The 25,951-nt window shown below is 36.9% G+C and overlaps 4 protein-coding genes and 1 pseudogene across 5 annotated transcripts; 2 read left to right on the plus strand and 3 right to left on the minus strand.

Moving 5' to 3' along the window:
- Positions 1-462: 462 nt before the first annotated feature.
- LOC111782323 (60S ribosomal protein L8-3) lies at positions 463-2,116 on the minus strand. 2 transcript variants are annotated; one of them, XR_002813086.1, is made up of 3 exons: positions 1,610-2,116; positions 639-1,089; positions 463-560 (listed from the first exon to the last, which is right to left on the minus strand). XR_002813086.1 is itself a non-coding variant. In XM_023663184.1 (2 exons), exons 1-2 carry the CDS (start codon positions 2,047-2,049, stop codon positions 747-749), a joined length of 783 nt encoding a protein of 260 aa, XP_023518952.1. In that variant the 5' UTR covers positions 2,050-2,116; the 3' UTR covers positions 593-746. The 2 variants fall into 2 exon arrangements, 1 of the variants encoding a protein (XP_023518952.1); XM_023663184.1 differs by lacking the exon at positions 463-560 and having other exon boundaries at positions 593-1,089.
- A 3,187-nt stretch (positions 2,117-5,303) lies between these two features.
- On the minus strand, positions 5,304-6,372 carry LOC111781099 (auxin-responsive protein SAUR50-like). Its single transcript, XM_023661531.1, has one exon. The coding sequence runs from the start codon at positions 6,159-6,161 to the stop codon at positions 5,661-5,663; it is 501 nt and encodes a 166-aa protein (XP_023517299.1). The 5' UTR covers positions 6,162-6,372; the 3' UTR covers positions 5,304-5,660.
- A 78-nt stretch (positions 6,373-6,450) lies between these two features.
- Positions 6,451-11,558, minus strand: LOC111781098 (annotated as a pseudogene).
- A 560-nt stretch (positions 11,559-12,118) lies between these two features.
- On the plus strand, positions 12,119-15,890 carry LOC111782148 (uncharacterized RNA-binding protein C17H9.04c). Its single transcript, XM_023662952.1, has 7 exons — positions 12,119-12,522; positions 13,208-13,602; positions 13,724-13,751; positions 14,330-14,403; positions 14,547-14,725; positions 14,910-14,990; positions 15,566-15,890. Exons 1-7 carry the CDS (start codon positions 12,303-12,305, stop codon positions 15,612-15,614), a joined length of 1,026 nt encoding a protein of 341 aa, XP_023518720.1. The 5' UTR covers positions 12,119-12,302; the 3' UTR covers positions 15,615-15,890.
- A 794-nt stretch (positions 15,891-16,684) lies between these two features.
- On the plus strand, positions 16,685-21,246 carry LOC111781804. Its single transcript, XM_023662510.1, has 6 exons — positions 16,685-17,148; positions 17,429-18,016; positions 19,596-19,681; positions 19,841-20,151; positions 20,238-20,309; positions 20,412-21,246. The coding sequence occupies exons 1-6, from the start codon at positions 16,974-16,976 to the stop codon at positions 20,707-20,709; spliced, it is 1,530 nt and encodes a 509-aa protein (XP_023518278.1). The 5' UTR covers positions 16,685-16,973; the 3' UTR covers positions 20,710-21,246.
- The last annotated feature ends 4,705 nt before the right edge of the window (positions 21,247-25,951 follow it).

Genomic DNA, 25,951 nt, shown 5'->3' on the forward strand with positions numbered 1-25,951 from the left:
ATATTGTTAAAGCTCAGGCCCATCATATTCCCGCAAACTCGCAGCCCACTACATTGTTGAAGCCCAGGCCCATTAATCAAATCCCCGCAAAGCCCGTTACATTGTTGAACCCCAGGCCCATCAATCAAAACCCCGTAAACTAGCCTGCTACATTGTTGAAGCCCAGGCTTTTTTGGGCCGTTTAACAAAATAGAAGGCTAATTTATTTTTTCTTTTGATGAGAAATAGAATGACGATAAAAATAGATTAAAAAAATCATAATTTTCAATTTGTTTTTCATATATCAAATCTAAATAATTAATTTAATAAAATAAAATAATCCATGTTTATTTACATTATTCTCTTTTTATTAAAATTAGCATTCGAGTAAAATGGAAATATTCATTTAATTTAATTTAATTTAACTAGGATGGGCTTAAAGAGGAAAAGGCCCAAAACAATCCTTGTAAGGTTGAATAGAGAGGCCCAGAATAAATCCCTTTGATGATGGGCTCAATGGGTGAAAAGCCCAGAACAATCCTTCTCAGATTTTAATGGACAACGGCCCGGAATAAATCCTTCTGATAATATATAACGTAATGAAGCCAACAAATAGTAGAAGGGCAGATGTTTAGGAGGGGAAAACAACGGAACAAAAAAATGTTTTCTCAAAAGTTACAATGGAGGAGGAGAGTACACAAATAGAACGATGGAAGTAAAATGAAATGACCTCAGCAACCAAGTCGTAATCTAAATTATAATACTGTTTAAGCCTTATCAGCTTTAGAAGCAGTGGCTGCTGCTTGTCCTCTGAGTCTACCAGTTCTCCTTGCAGCAATGAGACCAACCTTTTGACCAGGAGGTGCATCCCGCCTGACAGTGCTGGCGTGTCCGATGTGTTGATGGTTACCTCCTCCGTGAGGATGCTCGACGGGATTCATTGCAACACCACGGACCTTAGGCCAGCAGTTTCTCTTCACTCTAAATTTGTGGTAAGCATTACCAGCCTTAAGAAGGGGCTTCTCAGTTCTACCACCACCTGCAACCTGACCGACCATGGCACGACACCCACTTGGAACTACTTTCTTTGAACCTGATGGAAGCTTGATCCTGGTAGTAATTAAAAATGAACATAAGACTTCATTTGCATATGAAATAGCTGCAATCAACTGCCACATCCGAGGAATGTGCAGTTATCTGTTCATTGCAAATAATTTACGCACACAAATCCTAATCTGTGAAATTCCAACGACCGCATACGGAGAAGCCTGAGGCAGTTCCCAACCAGCATTCTAAGGTGCAATCAAGCACTTAGCCAATTATGGCGAGAGGTAAGGCATGTTGTTGGCCCACCATTGCCCATGTATCTGGTAAGTGCCTGATGCTTGGAATATCATTGCTAGGACGAATAAAATTAAGGCAAGAGGGGCGACCAAAAGATTCTTATTTCAGTCCGCTGTATATTTCTAACACTAAACCTTTATTACCATCGCTCCCCCATACCTCCTCTCAGACACATCATCTCCAGAGCACACCACTCCAAAACGTGAAAGGTAAACAAATTTTGATCATCCAAGTACAGAATTTACTAGTAACAACACTCTTTCAAGAACAAGTATTGAAGAAAAACCTGGAAGTGTCGTTATCGGGATTATGGCTGATAACAATCGCGTAATCTCCGGAACATCTAGCGAAAACACCGCGGTCGCCGACATGGTGTTCGACGTTACAAACGACGGCACCTTCAGGAATCGATCTAAGGGGCAAGACATTTCCGACCATGAGATTTGCCTTCTTCCCGCAGTAAACAAATTGGCCAGTGTACATACCCTCAGCCGCAACGAACAGTTCATTCTGTTTCTTGTACCTGAAAGGATGGCGGAAGGTAACTCGAGCAAGCGGTGCTCCACGGCCAGGATCGTGAATAATCTCAGAGACGACTCCTTTCAGATAGCCATTCCGTTCGCCGAAGTCAAGACTTCTGAACCTGGCCGGACCCTTCCGGTGATGGGTGTGGGACTTGAAGACGGATCCCGCTCCCTTACGCTGAGCACGAATAACTCTTCCCATGTCGTCTCCGCAAGGTCGGAGATTTTCAGTTCGCTACCGCAGAGATTACGTTAAAATTCTAGGGTTTAGACAAATTTATATCACACGAAAATGAAACTGGCCGGCCCATTTCTAGTACATAAAAGAAGCCCAACTATTTGGGCTTTTTAGACTACTGGCCCATATTGTTGCCTGCATAGAAAACGAAACTGGCCGGCCCATTTCTTGTACATAGACGAAGCCCAACTATTTGGGCTTTTTAGACTACCGGCCCATAATGTTGCCTGCATTGAAAATGAAACTGGCCCGCCCCTTTTGTAAGACATAGACGAAGCCCAACTACTTGGGCTTTTTTAGACTACTGGCCCATATTGTTGCCTGCATAATTGGTTGGTAACAAATGAATGTAAATTCTTTTTTAACCTTATAAAGTTGACATTTCATTATTAAGGTAAAATAATATTTTTGTCACTCTCTCCCCTTGAAAAAACCCAATTTTTTTTTTAATCCATAAATTTTATTATTCAAATTCTTGATTTTTTTTTTCAATTTTAGTTTGTAAATTATTTATTTATTTTTCAATGTTAGGTTGAGTTAAAATTTTCATTTGCGCGATCGTGGCTAAACAATCATTTGGTTATTTCATTTTGGGCTTTGCTCTAACGCTCCAATGATGGCCTTTTTGATCTCATTGATCCAAGAAGGGTTCAGTCTCATAAATCAAGACCTCTTTCACATAAAAAAAAAGTGGAGGCGGGCTTGGGTACGATCTAACTAAAACGATTCCACATGAAAGAGGACCGGACAATAGCCTTCGTCGAGTAATGGGCTAGTCCCCGAAAATGTCCTCTGACATTGGGGCTGACAATTCACCTTGTGACTCATTCAGTTGATCGAGTTTTTTAGATCATCGCATTTTTTGGACACTCCAAAAAAATACAAATAAACATCGTAAAACAAACAATCACTATAGGCATAGAGTTCGTCCATAACGGGCAAAATCCGAAGATTTAAGTTCGGTTTTGAACAAAGATGTGTGGTAGGGAACGCCCCAAATGAAACCCACGTGACCAAAAAGAGTAGTAATATAAAGTCGCCTTAGACATATAGTGAGCCCTACAAACTTGGGGTAAGCCAAGCCAAGCCAACCCCATACAGACATATGGTCTCCAAACTACTTTAAAAGTCTCAAAGAATGTTGTCCTAAATCATGTCATTTTCATTATCACTATCTATTTTCGTGGCGAAATTTTTAAATATGGATCTTTAATTTGGCATAACGGTCAAATTTGGATGTCTATTTCTAGAAACATCTTTGTATGTGAAAGGTTTAACCTTTCGGATACCCATTTTATTTTGTTGCTTGTTTTGGGTAGGAGTTTTGGTATAAGTAATTATAACTCCGGAAAACTTTATCTTTATCTCATACCAAGATAAATAAGATGCAACGTTGCATTGAGAGACCTTGACTCTGGGTAGAGGCAAGATCAAGTCGAATGACTTAGCTTAGTGTATATGTCAAACGAACACGACTTTCTACAATGAAGTACATCTCCCCTTAATCGAGGCTCGATTCCTTTTTCTTTTGGAGTTTTGGTCATTTCTAAATTAGCTGATGTGGGACTTTCATCCAACATCTCCTCTCGAACAAAGTACGCCTCCCCTTAATCGAGACTTGTCTCCTTTTTCTTTTGGGGTCATTTGTTCGACATTTGAGAACTCTATTAGCATGGCTAAGTTTGGGGTATGACTCTGATACCAAGTTAGATGAACACAACTCTCCGCAATGGTATGATATTGTCCACTTTGAGCATAAGCTATCATGACTTTGCTTTGAATTTTCTCAAAATGCCTCGTACCAATGGAGAGAGTATTCTTTGATTATAAACCCATAATCATTTCTTAAATTAGACGATGTGAGATTTTCATCATCCAACAATGTAAAGGCAAGTTGATTGTGTCGCAGACGATTGAACATACACATGCAGGCAGCAGTGTGACCGAACAAGTTTGGATTTTGCATGAGCGATGTTCAGTTGACAAACACAAATCTCACCTAAAATTTGACGAAGCCATAAAGCGGGACGAAAATGAATGTGAAACTTAAGTTTCAGTTGAGTGTGAGAATGTCGTAGAATTATAAGATAAGGATTAAGAAGTTATATGAGAGGATGAAAGGTGAGTTAGCCAATAATTAAGGGAAGATAAAAGTCGTCTTGTGCGGCTATTGATAGAACATACTTAAACGGGCAAAGCACGGAAGGTATACAATATGCATTGTTTGGTGGAATGATCCACCATGTATGTGCATCCCTAGCCCCACTCCCCATGTGCATTGATTTTACTAATTTTTTTCCCTTCTTTTCGGTTCACATTGTGATTGTATGGACTCGAACTTTGAGGTTTACGTCTATTTGATTCTAAAGTGTCAAAATATACACTTTAGTTTTTGTTCGTTAACTAATCAAATAAAATAGACTTATCATCTCATTAATGCCGGCATATAACGGTCCAGTATTTTGTTAAGTTAAAGTTAAGCCATGGGTCATTTAGAGTCGTTATGCAAACTTGTAGACCAAATAGACATCATGATCAGCTTCATACTTCGAATGATATTGTGTAAAATCAAAGTTCAGTTAACATCTCTATACTCAATTTTCGACTTGAAGTTCCACTCTAACATATTAAGATATGGTACTAAATTTAGAAATGATGTTGACATGTTAGGATAATATCAAATTAGGCTCGAGAGAATGCTTAATACTCAACTAAGAATCGAAAGTTCTTTTTTCCATGACAGAAATACGTTTGGCTCAAAATTAATATGGATGGCTCAAAAGAGCTTTCCATGTGACCAAATAATTGGAGGAAATGTGTCTAAGTTCCAGCTCAAGTGCACTCAAGTGAGGTCTTGGCAGCCAAGGCCTATGCTGATCAAGAACAAGTTTGGCCACAGCCACACGATTGGACCTACATGTAAAAACAATACTCGTGCATAATTTGCTGCCTACCAAGTACGAATCATCAGAAGTAGCACAATAATGTCTAACAATGTATTCTTTTTCTAAAGAATACGTAATACTATTCTAGCTCGCCTCGACACAAACTCATACTTTATACTAACTTAAGCTTTGAGTGTATAGAGTCGAGAATCATACCAATGCTAGATCATGCTTTACTAGAGTTCACCTCGAGCGACACATTAGTAGTCGCAATTCATTAGAAATTAAGCTGCAACAATACTTAAGAATAATTTGTCTAACCGTACGTAAAACTAAACATCAAATGGTTTGTTTTCAGCTATCATTAATGGTAAATTCATGAAGAACACAAGACAATAAATGAAAGAAGCATATTCCTTGCAAGGCTCTAGCATTTCATCTTGAACCAGCGACCTCAAGAGGAAACAAAAAATAGTAAATATATGCATAGCTTCACAGTTTTCAAATTGCACAACCAAATTTTTACAATATATATAATCAAAGATGGTTATGTGTTTAGGAAACGGGGGGGAATTATTCCAGCAAAAGGAGGAGGGCAAATTTGGCTCCTTCCAACTCCTTTTTCCAATAAATATCCAAACACCAACTTGCAGGGAAAAAAAGAATCCTCTGTTTTGTTTTTCTGCGACCTCATCTGATATTGATCATGGCTGTTAAGGAGCGAAAAACAACCTCTTCACAAGGGATGGTGATGCCCAGATCATGGTTGAAACCAAACTCCTCCTCTGCTCTCTGCAACAGGCTCTGGAACTGTGGATGAGCCAGCCATGAAATTGGGACGATGTACCGACTTCGGTTTTCTCCAACATAGACAGCAAAGTGGCCCTTTGGCACATCATCGGGGAGGTCGCCATCTTCATTCCAGCCATTTCGCATGCCAAAGCTCGAACACCTTCGGAGAATATGTCTGAAGGAGGTTGATGGGTGAAGTAGATTAGCCTTTTTGATAGCCATTATAAGAGTTGAAAGGAGTACGAAGTGTCTTTGTGTGTTGTTTGTTTTTGTGGCTGGTGGGGGGGAGGGAAAGATATGATAAATAGATATAGATTGATGATGAGAGAGATTCAGTTTGAAGGGGTGGGCTTGAAAGATGTATTTAAGAAGAAGAAGAAGAATGAGAAACAAAATCATGTGAGATGTTGGAGCAAACCACAGACCACAAGAATTCTAAGCCAATTGTGTACTGCAAGAGTTGCATATGCCAACCCAAGTGGGCCTCCTGGCTACCCAGTTGCCTCTCTTAAGCACACAACATGGGCCCCCCTTAGCCATGGATGACTGTTCACACAGCTCCACATTCTCTTTATAAGTTCGGTCAACAACCTTTGTAAAGCGTAGAATTCGAATCTCTGACCTCTTGATCAAAAATAAATGTTTAAACTTGTTTTACTTCCTCAGGTCAGCTACAACTCTCTCTCTCTTCTTGAATTGGTTCAAATTCAATATCTGGAAACCACATCAAACTCAGGAGGAAAGTAAGAACATTGTNAAAAAAAAAAAAAAAAAAAAAAATCCACAACCCATCAGCTCCAACTTACAAGGCAATATTGTTCCAAGGAGAATAGGAACAAATTGATAAAATAATAAGGATAGATTTCACGAGTGTTAGAATTTGTCCCGAATTCTGTACAATATAATTCATTAAGGTACTTCAATAGCTTTGACTATTTATTGAGACTCTCCACACGTATAAGTCGGACAGAGTGTGTATTCATTAAATTTGGCATTGAATTGAATTGAATTGTATCTTTGGACCACATGACCAGTCTACATCTACGACTCTCGGCCTGTTCTATTTACAAGAAGTGCTCCACAGTTATTGATTGTTCATTTCGGTTGGGAACAACTCATCTAAGAAATACAGTTCTTCAGAAGAAAAAAAACTACAAAATATAGTTATACAAACACATAGAGATCCTACAAATAGACAGCTAATCAGAAAGTTGGAAGCAGAAGGCAAATATTTCGGGGTTTCCAGAGCATTTTAACTAAGACGTGCCATAAAATGAAAGGCAAAATCGCTATATTACATGTTTTCCACGTGAGAGCCTGTAATTCAGTTTACCAGGAATATTTTAGACAGAAAACAACATTTTCACGAATTCAAAGTTCAAACTTGAGATTTTATCTTGATATTTTGGGGAAAATGAAACCAGATTGAAAATAAGAATATTTAAGAAATGTACCTGATTGGACCACCTGTTCAACCCAAATCTTGAGTCTATGTATAGACAGAATCCGCACAAGAAGAGGGTTGTTTTCCAATTCTGTCGCCGAGTGGTCCAAGTCCAGGACAAACGGTTCTATTTTCGAGCACAAAGTAGGATGGATTTGATGTCAGTACCTTACTTTGGTAGTGGACCATGGAGACGAAACTGTGTCTATATTCTTAATTCAATGCGCACTGGTCTGTCCATTGGAATACAGAAGTTGGTCCTTGAAAGCTCAGCTTAGCACAAGGCGAGGCCACAAATCATCGGTCCTGCAGATGTTGGCACATTTGAAAGATTCAAAAACCGTCATACTCCTCGACTGTTTGTTACCTGTTTACCTGTATGTGAAATGCATCTATAAATGTTAATAGTAAATAATGTTGAGAGTCGAAAGAATGCATGTTGAGTAAAGACTATGTCATGCTCCAGCCAATTCCCTTCAATGTCTCCACATCAAAAGACCACCCATGTGGCACTCCAAATGCTGGAAATATACAAGTTCAAGTTACTAGAGAGTTGTAATAAAAAGAGTCCATCTTATGTAAGCGAGCACCACTCATATGTCCAGCCTCACTTTTCTGACTTGCTTCAGTTTCCCATGTTCCAAGGCTCAAAAGCAATCTCGTCGGCTATGATATAAACAGCACCTCTGTCAATCCAACTAACGTAGGACAGCACAATTAACCTTCTGGTCCTTTCGCATTCTCATCACCCTATTGAAAATTATCAGGGTAAATAGGTAGAGTTCCAAACTGCATTCAGAAATTTCATAAAAGCAGGCTTTTCAATTCATTGTGGGTCATACAAATGGGAGCCTATAGGTTTACAATAATGTCATCAACTAAAGCTATCTGAGCTTGAAATTTGTTTTATTTCAATGCAATGATGTTAACGCAGCAAGAAGCAATAAATACGAGAATAGATAGCCATTATCCATAGAAACAGCTGTCTAAACAATCTGCAAGAAGTATATAAAAGATGGAATGAGAGAGAGGATAAACTATCATTATCACTAAGACCTGTGAAACAGAGGCCAATATACTAAGCAACAAAAGACAACTTCCTTTTAGCACATGGTGACCCGAAGAATGATGAACATTTCACGACCATGTTTATCATATCAAAAACAAGATAAGCAGAAAGCCAAGGCAACTACTCCAGTCTTCGGTGAAAAGGAAATCTTAAACAGTGCAACAGTGCAAGATAAAACTTTTATATATTCTCCTTCAAGATTTTTTTTTTTTTTTTTTCCTCTTCCGGGGGGTAGGGGGGTGGATGCATCATTAATCTCCTCAGTATAGAGAAAATAGAAAGGAAAAAGGAACTATTACAGCCATGTTATTTTCTTGGCTCACAATTGTCGATCATAAATTATCTTCTGGAGCTCTTCTCAAGCTTCTTCAGGACTTCAGGCCAGACCAAAGAGTGAAAGCTGGATCACTTTGATTCAATTACCTGCCATTCTGATTTGATTTTAAGTCCAAGGAGCTATCCCTGCCAGACTATTTAACAATCTCTTATGGAAAGAGTAAAAATGCCAGAGAACAATGTACTCTTCACTTGGTATCTCGCTTTCGAGAGAGTGATACCCACAAGTTGACGGAGTTTGAAATGTATGTCCTGACATTCACTTCACCCCAAAAGATGTTCGAGGAGGAGATGAAGAGGAGGAGCTTGACCACATACTTATTCATTGAACTGTTGCCAATAGGATATGAGAAAAGCTCTGAACTATTACTGATTATTTAGGCTCCAGGTCTTGATCCAAAGCTAAATATTTATGCAGACCTAACTATTCTTTGGAAGATAGCACAAAGAAATAGCAGACTCTCTTAGGATTGGAGATTTTTTTGGAGTCTGAACTTACGGGAGGCTTAAGGTTTGATATTTTTAGCCACTAATCCATGAAGGGAAATTACCGTAACTATTCTTTCTTCCGGATATTTTCCCATTAGATTTTTTTTTCTTTTTCGCAATCTTCTTGACCCTTTGGGTTTTGTAATGGATTGCTAGTTCTTCTTTGCCCTGCGTATTCACTTTCTTCAATACAGATGAGGGGGGATCAAACCATATGGGTGCTTACATAGCATAGTTGGGCCATAAGTGAGACAACGATAGTATTGAGAGTGACCCATCCTACTTCAATTAAACAAAACAACACTTTTAACTGCATGGATGCTAAAGAAAAACTAAAAACATTGTTGTTTATATTAACCTGAACCATGAGAACAGGCAGGTAAACCTAATTACATGGATGAACTCCATTAGCAGCAGTTAATTCATAACCCGCAATTCGTTTAGAAAACTGAGGTAGTCCATCCATCACACTGAGTTGTCTTCTCAATTTGACAATATGAGCTTGCACCTAGTAGATCAACAATAACGTTAGTATCAGAATCTACAATCTTATTCATGAGCCTACCAGTAGACTATTGTTCATGAGACCAGAAACGAAAGGATAAGCTAATCATGCTCAATTTAGAATTAACACATCATGTAACCAGAACAAGTACATACTACAATGCATCTGCCTCTGGAATGAACACATCATATCGAACTTCATAATAAATTGCACCAAAACCCAGAAAATACCAATGATAAGTGGACTCCAACCTTCCACAGTTTGACATATTATCACACCACGACCAACTAGATGATGAAGACTATCAAAATCATGCAAACATGTATTAACAATAGGGCTAATCATTATATTGCGATAATTACATGCCAAAAGTATGTTCTCTTTACAAGCTAAAGTATTTCAACATGTAGAAAGAGAGAGATTAAGAAGTAGGAGAAAATATGATTTAGATGAGAAGGATGTAAGAAACAAGATATTCCTACTTGTTGGCGAGCAGCAGCAAGTTTTAGCAGCTCGTCTGCCTCTGAGAAATTAAGGAATCATTGATTAAGGTGATGATCCTTGGTGCCACATCTCTCCCTTTCGGCCATATGTTCAATTGGTGCTACATATACGAGGTCGTAGAATTAACTTAGAAACAGCAGCAGAAGGTTAGAAAGACACAATAACAGACATTTACCAGGATTAGGCAGAGTGAAACCAGCAGGAAGCCGAGGCACAACAACAGCTGGATGATTTTGAACACGAGCAAAAAAAAAAAATTCGAAGGGACCAGGAAACACAATTTCGTTGTAAGATTCCACAACAACAGGTTTCTTTGTTGTTTGTAGACCAGATTCGTCTTCAGGGTACAACTTCAAATGGTGAAACCTATAATAATTTAAAAGAGTGTTACAAATAGGATTTCCCTTATAGATAAAACCACTATCAATGCCACAAGAAAATAATAACAATAACCTACAAATCTAATTGTTGCTCACACACATCGGTGTGGAAAAAAAGGGTGAAGGCAATCTCAAATTCTCCCCAACCACATTCTGATAACTCAAAGGGCGGAGATTCGACCGCTCTTGTTGGGTTGTTAAAGCTAGGATGCAACTGAAACACAACTCTCTTTATCACCACCCCAAGATCCTCACTAGTAGCACCACGCACATAGACTGTCCATTTATGTGACTGGGACCTGAAGGGAATAAATACAATGGATAAATTTCGTCGGCCAAATGCCTGAAATGAAGGAGAGTAAATGAAACAGCCCCTGAAGGGTGGAGACTTACTCACTGGCCTTCCTACCAAGGTAAAATGCGATGGCTCCACAGACTATTGGGACACAAATTTCCATGTCTTTAAGCTTCTTGCTAGCGCTCTACAACAGCAGAAAATGCCTTGAGACAAAATTGGGGCTCGTGCAATGTGGAACAGATTTTTCAAAGATTAAACAATTTTAAAAACTCGTCCCCTGATAAAACTCAAAGACTTCGTTATCTGTGATGTCTCCTTGAACTACGGATATGCAAAATCTGTGAAACTAAGGATAATACAGAGAAGTATCGAAAATAGCTGCTGCTGTTAAAGACAACCAACAAATCGATAATGAAAATAAATAAGTATGAGGACCTTGGCATCGCCTCCTTCGGAGGATTTCGAGATTGTGATGCGCGGTGGCTTCGTACCAGATCCGCCTTCGTCGGCTAGCGTTTCACCTTGTTTTCTAGCAGTCATTTAGCTCGATCTCTGTGAGTGTTGACCTTCAAACTACGGCAATTTGATCAAGAAACGGATTACAAATTTGAATTCCGTGCGAACACAAACGCGCGCGAAACCAAACCGATTTGGGCTTAGGATTCAAGAAGGTTCTTCTACCTTCAAATCTTCTGATATTTCGTGGCGGGCAGTTATCGGTATTTTTGCTTTCTCAGAAGTAAAAATTACTTGAACAATTTAAAAAACATTTAAATTCTTGGAGGAAATAGAAGTACGGTGGATTATAATTATCGTGATCAATGGTTGGACCATACAAATTTTAATTTAAGCTCGTGTGCTGATCATCACTAAGCTATAAAAGTCCACAATATTCTAAATTCCAATCCTAACCGTCTGCTTTTTTGTGGCCATTTAGGTTCATTTTCGTACAACAATAGAGCCGGCTATGCATTCACTAGATTCAAGATAGGGTGGATACAGAGAGGTTTCCACACCCTTAGAGAATACTTTGTTCCCTTCTCATGAGAGATCTCATAAGGCACTCTTTTAGAGTTCAATGTCTTATACTGCTCAGTGTTTGGCTATGATATCAATTGTAACCGCTCGAGCCCCAGTCCAATACGAACATATATTGTTAGCTTTGACCTATTATGTATAGTCACAGCCTTATAATTTAATTATAAGCATGTATGCTAAGCAGAGGTTTGTACGCCGTTTCTTCGGAAAAACTTTAGAAACCAATTTGTACTGTTAAAATTAAAATTTAAAAAACCTTCAAAAGCTTAGACCGAGGGCTTACTGGAGCCGTAAAAGGCCATCGAAGTTGGAGCCCACGAAGGCCGCCACAAAAACGGTGCCAAGCCAGCCCATCCAGAGAAGAAGAAGAAGGAAACGCCCCTGGCGCGTGCTGGAGGCGGAAATTTCGCCTACCCATCTCCTTTTCGAGCACACTGGTTGTTCTTTGACCATCAGTTGAGCTAAATATATCGAGCAATGGATGGAGTGAAGGAGGGGATAGAAAGAAAAGCAGCGTCACAAGTAGCAGTAATGGGCGAAGGAAAAGAAGGCGATTGGGAGTGTAGTGGATGCAAGAACAGGAACTATGCTTTCCGATCGTTCTGTAACAGATGCAAACAACCTCGCCTTCTCGTCGACAATAAAACCCCTCCAGACTCCAAATGGCTTCCTCGAATCGGCGACTGGATCTGCACGGGTTAGCTTCCTATAATAACTGTAGTTGCTGTTCTTCCTTGCAACATGCAATTTATGTTATATTCTCGATTTCGTTTTGTTGGATTTGCTCGCTGAACTTGGAACTCAACGTTCAATTAGAATTTTAGTGCAGCACTATTCATTCAGTTCTTTCTGACACACCTTGGTGTCGGAATTTGGGTTGATGGTACTGTTTCTTTTCTCTTTTAAAATTTTACAGGAGGAAAGTTTTCGAGTTAGTTTTATTACGCTTAATCTGACGAGGTCTCGTGCTTTGAAATTCTAGTTTTGGGGCTAAATGAAATGAGCTGATTGTTCTTGAAAATTTTCAATTTAGCTCCATCAAACTTCTTCAAGAACATATTCAGTTACCTTACCAGGAAAATTTCACTAGAATCAGGGATATGCATCTATGTACGAACAGTTTTCTGTTTTTAGCAAATCGGAGGAATCTCCATTGCATCTTTATCACTAGTTTAAGATTTTCTCTGAGGATTGTTTTTCTGTCTTCCCTCTTCATTAATGTTTCAATTCCAGCGAACTCCTACTTTTAGGAAAATGAAAAATTAGGTTTGAGTCATGAGTCGTTTGTGTTTTTTGTATGTGTATTTGGTGTGGATGGACTGCTTGGTGTGCGTATACCTGGCTTGCTTGTGGGTTGGGTTTGTCTGGCTCTGGTGCAATAGGTTGCACTAACAACAATTATGCATCAAGAGAGAAGTGCAAAAAGTGTGGCCAACCAAAGGAGATAGCAGCAATGCCAGCAATTGCAATCCATGGAGCTTCTTTTCCAACTTATTCACACTATTTTGCCAGGACCCAAGGTGGATTGGATACAAAGATGAATCTTGGATTAAGAAATGGCCCTTTACAGCAACTGCATCCTCTGAGCTCCAATTGGTCCCTGGGAGGTGCTGATAAGTATGAAATTCATGCATCTCCAGCATTTCCTTTGGGTGGAAATAATTCTGCAATCTCGTATATGAGTTCCCCTAATCAGATCCTTTCAGTTCCGAAGGGTTGGCGAAACGGTGACTGGATATGCAACTGTGGCTTCCATAATTACTCTTCTCGTGCACAGGTGGGACTTTCACCTTCCCGTATCGAGTCGTTTTCTTTCTTTTCCTAGCAATGCTTTTAGTTTCCCTTTTTTGTCTCCACCTGTTGTTTGCTTGTCTAACTAAACATTGTCTTACTTGCAGTGCAAAAAATGCAATGCTTCACCACAAGGTACATCCACCTTTGTCTCTCTAGGTTTCAAATGCTCGCACTAGGACTTCTTTTTTAACGTTAGGAGACAAAATTATATAGCTCTTTTAAAGTGTCTGCATGTAAGAAGGAGTTATGGACCTGTGGTGTCCTGCACATAAAAATGTTTCTATTGTTTCATTTATCCAATCTATCTCATGTTTTTGTTACGTTTAATGAATAGATTCATATTTTGGATTTGTAGTAATGTTTGACAGAAGTTTTGAACCGGTGGTGTCCTGCGCACAAAAATCTTTCTGTTGTTTTATTTAGTCTATTTATCTTCTTTGTTGCCGCGTTGAATGAATTGATTCGTATCTAGATTTGGAGTTGTAATGTTTGAAAGATGGAAATTTTAGTAGAATGGAGAAACTTAGTTGGCCCTACGTGTGGCTGTGCTATTATTCTGGAGGTAAAAGGTTTTTTACAGCTGAGATAAAGAAGTCAATGGAAATAAAGTCTATTAGAATTAGAAATTTCTTCATGAAGTTGAGCAGCCCTTGGGGGATTCTACTCACTTTCTTTCTTTGTCTTTTATTTTTTGTTGTTGTATTATGCAGCACTTGGAATGAAACGCTTAGCATCTGAAGAACTCGTTCATCAATGGGATAACAAGAGATTAAACATTGGACAGGTCCATATTTGATATTAAATGAGAATTTTATTATTACTATTTTTGGATTAGAAACAATGATAAACATTTGATATTAAGGAAATATTTGCTGTTAAAATTTGGTGAAACTGATCAGTGGCCTGTTCTTCTTTTCTTGGCATCAGACAAATGAGCAACAACAGTCTTTCCCAGGGTTTGAGCAGATGGTTGGTTCCAGTAGTGACCCAAATGTGGGACTATTATATAATTCTTATCCCCACGAAAGTTCTGGTATAGCTCCAAATTTGGAAATGCCAATGCAGTTCCCCCAACAAGCAACTGCACCAACGCTACTTGGGAAAGGGTATAATATAATATGTATTTGCATTAGCTAGCTCTATTTCATTTTCTCTGACCTTCGAAGTTATGTCATAAATTCTAGTAAAACCCTTTTCTTCTTAGCCAAACTGCAACTAAGATTTGTGATGTCATTAATTCAAATTCATAATGTTTGACATTGACCAATCCTGGCATTATTGAATCCACAGAGCAAAACAGTGGCGCAACGGAGATTGGATGTGCACAAATTGCAATAATCATAATTATGCGTCTCGCTTACAGTGTAACAGGTTATCATCTTAACTTGGTTTTTCTCCTTCACATTTAACATAGTTTTTTCTAAACATTCATGCTGAATGTGTCTGTATTACGCATAGATATTTATTTTTTGGGTCTTATTATTAATCCTGTCAGGAGAGTGCTCGAGTGTTCTATGTTCTTCTGGTTCCTAATTCAGTTGACTTCTTGTGAGATCCCCACATCGGTTAGAGAGGGGAACAAAACTTACAAAACTTTCTTTATAAGGATGTGGAAACCTCTCACTAGCCGACGTGTTTTAAAACCTTGAGGGGAAGCCCATAAGGGATAGTCCAAAAAGGACAATATTGAAAGGGTGTGGAAACCTCTCTCTAGCAGACGTGTTTTAAAATCTTGAGGGGAAGCGGGATAGTCCAAAAATGACAATATTGAAAGGGTGTGGAAACCTCTTCTTAGTGTTTTAAAACCTTGAGGGAAAGCCCATAAGGGATAGTCCAAAAAGGACAATATCTACTAACGGTGGCTTAGACCGTTACACTTCTTACATGGAGTTTGGTAACTTCCATTGCAGTGCACATCCAGTATTGTAATGCCTTTTTTGCAACAGGTGCAAGACTCCAAGAGATTCACTTTCTCTGCCACTGAGTGCCATCTGAGCACATTTAGACAAGACTTCGGGAGGTGGTTGTTCTCGTGCTGTAAGTTTCTTTCATTCCCTCGAGAAACAATTTTTCATTTAGCGGCAATAACCTCAAGTTTTTTGTTGTTTTAATTGGCTCTCCTAGTCTCCAATATATTGATTGATTATGAGTTCTTCATTACTTAGGGAAGGAAGTTTGGCTGTGAATGACATTACTATTTTTGTTGAACAGTTGAGAATTTTAGAGTTGAATCATTATATATAGATATATAAAGATACATATTTTCAGTCCTTTTCTACCTTTCAAGTAAGATAGAGTGAAAACAATGGCTCCCAATTTTAAAAATGAATCAAAATAGTTAGACTGCTTAATCTTGGTCTTTCCTCGAGAAAGATAGAGATATAACACCGTTAAACTTTGGAGATAATCTAGAAAAGTCGATGATTGGTGTCTATATATTGATGGCAAATATTTTCTTTTATGATTAATTTTAAAATTTAATGGATATTTTTTAAACATAGACTATAAAATTATTATTATTATTATTATTATTCTTAAGGTATTTTTAAACCATATTTTTCATCCTAAACTAACGTGAAAACTGTATATTATTAAAAAAAATTAAAATTTAAGAGTATTATTGAAAAATTTAAAAGTTAATATTTTTTATACAAATTTAAATATATTTTGTAAATTGTTATTTCTAATTTTAAACCTAACAAACAATTTTATCACTATTAAATTACCATTCAACAATTTACTACTAAATTACCATTCAACAAGGGTACAATCCAAAATCAATTCTAAAAGGCATAAAGATATTATATTAAACAGGTTTAAATTATCATCAATGGACAATGGTAAAAACATATCGATGGATTATTGACAAACGAAATCATGGTTAAAATATCTATTCAACTAAGTATTTATTAATCTTAATTTTTTTACCAAATACATATTGAAAAATAATGATTATTTATCTTTTTTTTCTGAATTTTAAAATATCTATATTCTTATCTCAAATTAAAAAGAATGATATATGTATGTATGTATGAATATTTGGATTGGCCCAAATTTGGAGGAACCGTATTAAGAAAGGAATCCGAATCTAAAACCGGATCCGAGAGAGAATCTGATCCAGTTTTTTGTACATCTCTTCAAAAATCTTCATCTACCGATGTCCAATTAGGAAATCATTCGCAATTTCGCTCTAAATTCTGCGGTCCACAAACGAAGTTTCCCAAAATTTTGATTTTCAGCCCCATCGCTTCGCTTGAGTTCTCCGGTTCTGCTCTGACCGATTTCTCGCTTCTTGAACAACACCTTCACAGCCACCATTTCCCTCGCTCACAATTGATTGCCCGCCACTTGCCGATGGCGATTAGTCATCAGCACCTCAAATTGGAAGACCCTTTTCTTCAAAATTACAAGCCCTCAGAGCTACGGATCGCTTCTGAGTTTCTTACTACTTGGCTTCCCTTTCTTTCCAGAGATCTCTGTCAAGATTGCACGCAATTGCTCTCGGATCGAATCCGCGCCCTTGATCCAGGTATTCTGTTGTTGCTTTCTATTGTTCTTGATGAATTATTCCATCTAAAATTCTAGATTCTTTAGAATAATTTAGTGTATGTGTGTAGTTTGTTACTGTTCTTGCATACTTCTTTAAGCATTACTGCATTCGGACTTTCTGATTTGTTATGTTGCTAAAAATAGTGAGGCGTCTACTGTAGTTTACATTATCTGTCCCTATGGTTCGGATAATTTGGATGATTTCTCTGTTTAATCATGAGGATTGTCTGATGTAATTGCTGAATTTGATCATATTGTAGCTGTCCATCCCGACGAGGACTCGAGTTCTGCGCCTCCCCTAAGAGAGAAAGCCATGAACGAGAGTAATGGGAATGAGGATGATGCTTGTGATGCAAATTCTCTGGGAAGTTGGAAAGATGAAGCGGAAACAAATTCATTAGGGAGTTGGCAGGATGGCATAAATGAAGGGAATGAAGCTGATGGATTGCCTGAAACTTCTTCTAGTGAGCCATCCTCTAAATTAAATTCCACCAAGACATCAGGGCCTCGATTGTCGTGGGCCGACATGACTCAGGAGGATGAACTAGAAGAAGAGGAAGATGAGTGCGAAACAGAGAAAAGATTAGTCAATGCGAACGCAGGGAAATTAACAATATCGAAGGTTATTGAGAAGCCTAAGCTATCTAGAGAGCAAAGAGAGTACATCAGGTTCATGAGTGTTGGACGAAAGAAAGATTTTATTTGTTTGGAGAGGTTTAAAGGAAAATTTGTAAACATTCTTGAAGGACTTGAGCTTCATACAGGCATTTTTAGCGCTGCAGAACAGAAGAGAATAGTTGATCATGTTTATGCACTACAGGAGATGGGCATGAAGGGAGAATTAAGAGGTATCATTCCCCTCTGCATATTGTTTTTCTTTATTCTGAGTGATTGGCTTACCTAACCTGCTATCCTGCTATATGTTTATGACTCTTTGAGGCTAAAATTTAAACCTCACCTCAGGACGCAAGCCTTATATTCCTTGGATAATCTGGTTAATGGGGCTCTACTATTGATGCTCGTGTAATCTCGTATAATCTCGTAAAATGTTTTGTATTGAATGGAGTTAGTCTGTGGTGTGGTTAATTAGAGAGTGGCATTAGCATTCGGAGCCTAGGCTATAAGAATAGTTGTATTTGATCTGGTAGTTGATAGTAGCAGAACAGAAAAGGCCAAAATCTATTCTTAGAAAGTTTCTGAGTGCGAATTCCACATAAGCAAACCAGATAATATGAGAGGGTCACTCTCTTCCTAATCTACCTATTTAATGACTGCTTTCTTCCTGACTCACTTGTAATAGCCCAAGCCCACCACTAGCAGATATTATCTTTTTTGGGCTTTCCCTTTAAGGGCTTCCTCTCAAGGTTTTAAAACACGTCTACTAGGAAGAGGTTTACACACCCTTATAAAGGAATGTCTCGTTCCCCTTTCCAACCAATGTGGGATCTCACAATCCACCCCCCTTGGGGGCCAGCGTTCTCGCTAGCACACCGTTCGGTGTCTTATTATGATACCATTTGTAACAACCCAAGCCCATCATTAGCAGATGTTATATTCTTTGGACTTTCCCTTCAAGGCCTTCACCTCAAGGTTTTAAAACACGTCTACTAGGAAGAGGTTTCTACGCCCTTATAAATGAATGTTTCGTTCTCCTCTTCAACCAATGTGGGATCTCACATCACTGCTTTCCCTTTTGCTCTCTCTTTTCACTAACGTGATATTCCCTTATTACCTTGCATTTTTATAGCCTACCGGGGTGATTTTGTAGGGTAGTAGCTCTCTTGGATTTATATCTTAAAATCTGTTCGTTAGACCTTGAGTTCATGCATCTCGGTTATTATCCTTCTTAAGTGTGCTGAATCCTTTTGCTACTAATATAACAAATTTCTCGGCATATTCCTTTACAAACAGATTAGGGGAAACAACTGAGAATTGTGAGGAAGCTAACCAGTAGCAGCTTTTATTTTTGTTAAGTGGAATTAGAATAATTCTTCAACCATGTCACCAAGGAAATTTGAGCACAGCCATTTTCTGTCTTCTTTAGTTGATTGGATATCAAACTCACAGATTTCATAGTTCATGATGCATATTGTCTTGAAACCAAGTCACCAAGAAAATTTGAGCACAGTATCTGCCTTCATTTGTGTTCATGTCTTCATTTGTGTTCATGTCGCATTTTCTCTGCCTTCATTTGCTGATTGGTTATCAAATTTAGAGGCTTCATAGTTCATGGTGCACATTGAAAAATTTAGTCTCTGTATGGGTGTGGAATCAATTTTCAGATATAGCGAGAACACATGCTATTGTTTCTCCATCGTCCCCATACTTGGTTTCTACTTCTTTGAATTTCTTTTCTGTACAACAAACATGATAGTGACTCGAATGCAACACCTGAATCGTTTTTTCTTTTTTTTTTTTTTTCTGCAGAACGAACATTTTCTGCTCCCAAAAAATGGATGAAGGGAAAGGGACGTGTAACTCTGCAGTTTGGGTGCTGTTACAATTATGCAGCTGTGAGTCTATCTAATTGCTAAGTTTGTGTGGTTCTTTTGAACTGCATTTAAGTTTACATTTTTGACGTTCGACCAATTGGGATGTTCGGTTAGGTATCCCTAATCAGAGCATCATGTTTAAAAAAGGGTAAATCATTCTAAGAAAAATTATGACGACAGGATAAAAATGGCAACCCTCCTGGAATTCTTCAAAGTGAAATTGTGGATTCAATTCCTTCTCTCTTTAAGGTGATCATTAGAAGGTTGGTGAGATGGCATGTGATTCCTCCAACATGTGTTCCTGATAGTTGCATTGTGAACATCTATGACGAAGGGGACTGTATTCCTCCCCATATTGACAACCATGATTTTGTTCGACCGTTTTGCACTGTGTCGTTCCTCAGTGAATGCAATATTGTTTTTGGAACAAACCTTTCTATCGTAGGTCCTGGTCAATTTTCTGGGCCGATTGCAATCCCCCTGCCTGTCGGGTACGAAAATCCCAATCCCCATTTCCATCTCCGGAGGTTGTCAATTGCATTTGATTCGAATCTTACTGTTTTTCATTTTCTCCCAGGTCTGTTCTTGTGTTGAATGGAAATAGTGCCGATGTTGCTAGACATTGTGTACCTGCAGTCCCTACAAAGAGGTATAATTCAGGAGGTCCCTTGTACACAGAGTTCCATTAAGCCAAGACCTTTACTCGCATGATGTTATCCAACCTTACTCGCTTCTTTTCTGATCCTTCTAGGATATCAATTACATTTAGGAGAATAGATGAGTCCAAAAGGCCAATTGAGTATGCTCCAGAACCGGATTTGCAGGGAATCCAACCATTGCCCTACGAAGCAAGTAAAAATGATGTACCAACTTCTCCTGTATCATCAGAAAGGGAAATAAGGAGGCAGCCATTTAGGCGCGGTGGTGGTCATATGAGAACCAGGGGATCTGGAAACAGAAGTGACACTCAATTTGAGCCACGGAATCCAGGTAGGGCTCGGTACACGTCGTCGGATAGGAGGAGCAGAGTAAATCTAGAAGACAGCTGAAGGTAGCATCATTTAACAGTCCTGTTTCATCATTTTTTTTATTTGGCATCAGAAGTTGGGTGTTAAGAGTAATTTATGAAGCGCTACAAGGTGATTGAGTGCAATTTCTGTATCATGTTGCCATATGAGATTTTATTTGTTTGTGTACCAAGAATATATTAACACGTTTAGATGCTGTCATACTTGTCGTAGTCGTTACTAAAATGATGTGAAGTTCAAGTTTCTGCACTTTGGAACACCCGATGGATCGATCCCGAGCACAACCATGGGAGCAAAATTGTCAAATCTAACAATGCTGCAGATCAAACATTTTGAAGCTGCCTTGAAGAAGACGAGGGAGGTGTTCGTCGGGATATTTGAACGACTTAATTTGTGTCCATATTGATTCATTGATTCTATGCTCCAGGTGACGGGCTGATTAAGATTTCCAAGTATATTTCCGTTGTTTTATCTTATATAAAGTCAAAATTGAGGCTATTTTTGAATCTTCTCCAACTGTGTCATGAACATGAACATGAATCGTTGAACTTACAGGAGTGAGATTTGGTTCGTTCAGGTAAATTTACATTAAAAGCTACTTCCTGAATTGTACAATATTTCAGATGGGACCATAAATCATCATCGAAAAAAGCTACTCTGCATGGAAGTTTAAAATGGGCCTGTTTCCTCACAAAGCCACTGGACTCTTCTTTATCAGTAAAAAACTCAGACCTCTGCAACAAATTGAAACAACCAAAGTTCTAGATATGATCTTCTTGGGTTGATATGAATATTCGGATTAACTTACCGAAAGCCCAACGGAAGTATATAATGCACATTGAGCTATACTCAAAAGTTGATAATTCATATCATTCCTGAACTATCATCTCGAACAAGATGTTCCATTTGCATCATCGCACGTACTACGTGCTTTGGTTGGTTTCTACAAGTAGTGAGTAATTGTGGGTAGGGTGTTGTTTATGTGGTTACAAGTCTCTATCCTTAGAAGTGAAGGGTTTAAGAAAGAGAGAATGTGATGTATGTTGAGTGATATGGGTGAGAAAGGAAGAGAGAAAAGAGATTGATGATTATTACCCGGAAGAAAAGGGGTGAGTGTACCAAAAGGCTAGGACTACTGCCCCACAACCAAAGGGACTCCCTCCCCCCATGAGGTAAGCTGCTCAGGGTTTTCTCTCTCTCTCTCTCCTTTTTTTTTTTTTTTTTTTAAGGGGAAAAAAGAATCAAAATTTGATCTTTGTGTTGTTTTTAGGGTAAACCCCATGATAAGGAAAGGCATATCTCATGATGGTTATGTCAAAATCAAACAAATTATGTAATCTTTAAAAGGTGAGAGAGAGAGACTCTGAGAGAGTTGGAATTGGAGAAAGGAATGAGACAGTTAACAGGATGAATTCAAGGAGAAGCTCTGTGTTTTCACGTTTACCCATAAACAAAAAAACAACAACCCTTCATTGTTTTTTAGATCATTTTTATGTACTAAAAAACATGCACATGTTCTTTTTTTATATATATATAAACACAATAAAACTTTACAATTCATCACCTCGTTTGAGTTTTGTATTAGACGACCATGTATTACTTCAATCTCGAGTACTCGATAGTTGGCTTCATAAATGTTATCTACCCTTTCTCACTCCAAAAAGATGGGATATCTTGCGTCCTTGAATCGATATCCATCTTTCCAGCAAACTTAGTCTCTTTCGTTTTTCAAGATCAATAAAAGAGTAATACGTGAGTATTCATCTATTATCCATGGACTACATCCTTTGTGGACGAGTCCTATAGTTTGCGTTACTTAAGCTAACATTCTAGCTTCCACTTTGTCCATCAAGACTCATGTACGTACTTCCCTCTAAGGTGGAACACTCCTTTACTCGTACATTTTTACATCTCACAACTTCAACAAATAATTCTAAACATAGCCCTGTCGAGCAACAGCCATTTAGTCCATGGTCCATTTGAACTCATTGATTATACGCATACTTGCCCTTCACTACACGGTCTATCCCTCAATGTGGCCAATTATATCGAACAATGAACATTACACTTCTTCACTAATTGTGAAGGTTCGCTTTACAATGAAAAAGCTTCCATATAAGATTGAAAAGACAAGAAAAAACGTGGAGATTTCAACATTCATTAATTATAGTTCTCAATTATAACCTGTTAGTTCGTAGAAAGTAATTGCCGCCCCAATTATATCAAAATATAACTCGAACTAATTAAATTACATATAATTAACTAGTTTTTTATAAACATGAACAAAATTAGAACAAAAATTAAAAAATGATAGGGGCAGAAAAACCCTAATTAGAGGTACATGTGGGACAGGGGGGACTGTGTAACAAAGATCATAAAAACATCTTCTTGGAAGTTGGGAAAATAAACCCTAATTCCACACTTAAATCATTGGGTTGGAATTGATAGGTTGGGGAATATATGCATTAAATAAGAGAGAGAGAGAGAGAGAGAGAGGAGAGAGAATTAATAAAATAGAAATGAAATGAAATGAAATGAAATGACATTTAAAAATGATTATGGGTTTGGCATAAATGTGTATGGTGAATGAAAACAAATGGAAGAAGAAGTGACTAAACAAAAAGGGATCCAACAGATTCTACAACACAAAATATATGTCCGTCTTATCTTCTATCTTTCCTTTCTTTTCTTCCACAACACCTTATCATTCTCTCTCTCTCTCTCTCACTCTCTCTCCTAAGTTTGGATTTATCTCTTCTCTAGGGTTTACAAATTACGTCCCAACAATTCCGAACAAATGGTAAAATATGGGTAAGAAGTTAGAACGAGAAAATACAATGATCTGTTCTTCAGGAGCTGGAGTCACATACCATTACAAATGATACCAGACCAATACCTCTCCTAATAAGACGTGATTTGGGAATGAACCAAGGTGAAAACCAGTGAGCATGTGACACCCGAGTAAATAAGAGGTACGTAAATGAACCGAGATCACATCCAAATTAGAGCGATCCTAGGGATAGGATAACTAAGAAGGGTTTAAAAAAAAAATGAAAGTTGTTACATATAAGACTGAGGTATACCTTCTTTTTCAAAGACTTAATCATATGAACTTCATGGTTACAAATGTTTTACTGTTCAAAGGATTTGCGTTAATACGTAGTAATAGTATATACTCACTTCTGGACTTGTATTAGTCTGTGGTGACAATAAATACTCACTCGAAACAAGTAACTAATTATTATAAATTTACGCACTCAATTTTTAATAAAACTTATTATGTTTTTGTATTAGGTCTTAAAATAATCTTGTCTTATTTCAAATACTCTCAAATTTATTTTTAATAATTTAAAATTAGTCTTAATTTTTTAATTGTGAAATTAGTATAATTAAATATGGCAGCTTAACCAATAACGGCTATATTTTTCTCATTAAAATTGTTGTTCTCTTAGATTTTATATTTGATAAACCATAATTAATTTGTAACATGAATGTATGAATAATTAAATTTAGGGTTTATTTAATCTTTATTAATGGTAATATGGATTAATTAATTAATTAATTATTATTATTATTATATATATATATATATATATATATATATATATATATATATATATATATATATATATTATCTATTTGTAGAGTAGTCGGTAAATGATATTAAATATCATTTTTGGAATCATAAAAGATTTATATCGTTGTCATAAATAATAAAGTTAGGAAATATTCAAATAATTTATACAAAATAATCTGCCGTCCCCTAATATTGAACTAGACTTCAATATCGTACATTTAAATATTTTTTTACAGCTTTTGAATTTAATCAATTTTTTTTTAAAATTGAAATAAATAATTAATTAATTATCTTTAAAAAAAAAATTAAAGAAGTAGATTTGGGGTTTCTGTGGGGAAAACCCTAAATCAAGTTCCAAGGCATCAATCAAAACTGGGTTTCAGTTGATTAATCAGTAAGGGACAGTAATTTTTTTTTTTTTAATTTTTTAATTTTATTTACTGATAAGAGAAGTTTTAAGACAAACCCAACAAACCTGTAATGAGCAGAAAAGGGTTTGGACAAAGCTTGTTCTTCAAACCTTAATTAGAACAAAAAATTGCAACCAACCCCTCAAATTTTATCAAAATTAAAATAATGATCGTTTTTTTACCTTAAACAATAACAATGGGGTTTTTTTTCCAAATATAAATAATCAGTTTTAATAACCCATTTAGGGTTTATAAAACCCTAAAGATTTAAATTGATATGAATGTTCCTTTAGTAACCCTTCATAAAGATTCAATTTTTATTATTATTTTTGAAAAATAAAATCTGGGTTTTTTCCATATTGTAAATACAAGAGAAGGGTTGCTATCTTTTTTACCAAAAAATTAAAAAAAAAAATTGGGTGAAAATAATAAAGATTCAAATAATAAAAAATTTATGGTTTTCCCTTCATAAAGATTCAATTATTATTATTATTTTTTAAAAATAAAATCTGGGTTTTTCCCATATTGTAAATACAAGGGTTGCTATCTTTTTTACCAAAAAATTAAAAAAAAAAATTGGGTGAAAATAATAAAGATTCAAATAATAAAAAATTTATGGTTTTCCCTTCATAAAGATTCAATTATTATTATTATTTTTTAAAAATAAAATCTGGGTTTTTCCCATATTGTAAATACAAGGGTTGCTATCTTTTTTACCAAAAAATTAAAAAAAAAAAAATTGGTTGAAAATAATAAAGATTCAAATAATTAAAAATTTATGGGTTTTCCCTTCATAAAGATTCAATCTTATTATTATTTTTTGAAAAATAAAACCTGGGTTTTTCCCATATTGTAAATACAAGAGAAGGGTTGCTATCTTTTTTACCAAAAAATTAAAAAAATGTGGGTGAAAATAATAAAGATTCAAATTAATTATGGGTTTTCCCTTCATAAATATTCAATCTTTATTATTATTTTTAAAAAAATAAAATCTGGGTTTTTCTCATAATGTAAATTCAAGAGAAGGGTTGCAATTTTTTTTTATAAAAAAATAAAGAAATAAAGAAATAAGGCTCAGTGTGATGGAGGTTCAATGGGTGTACTTTATGCAACAGAGTATCTTCTCCTTTCCCATACAAGAAGGGAAGGTTGGAGCCTGGAGGGTATAGCCTCCCTAAGTTTGTAAGTACAATAACCCTTAAACATTACACGACCTCTCTTTGTAGCCTCACAGAACCATAAAATAGAAACCCTACAACTGTAAGACCCCCCCCCC

Source organism: Cucurbita pepo, chromosome LG19, assembly GCF_002806865.2.
Source record: "Cucurbita pepo subsp. pepo cultivar mu-cu-16 chromosome LG19, ASM280686v2, whole genome shotgun sequence".
Classification (NCBI taxonomy): Eukaryota; Viridiplantae; Streptophyta; class Magnoliopsida; order Cucurbitales; family Cucurbitaceae; genus Cucurbita; species Cucurbita pepo.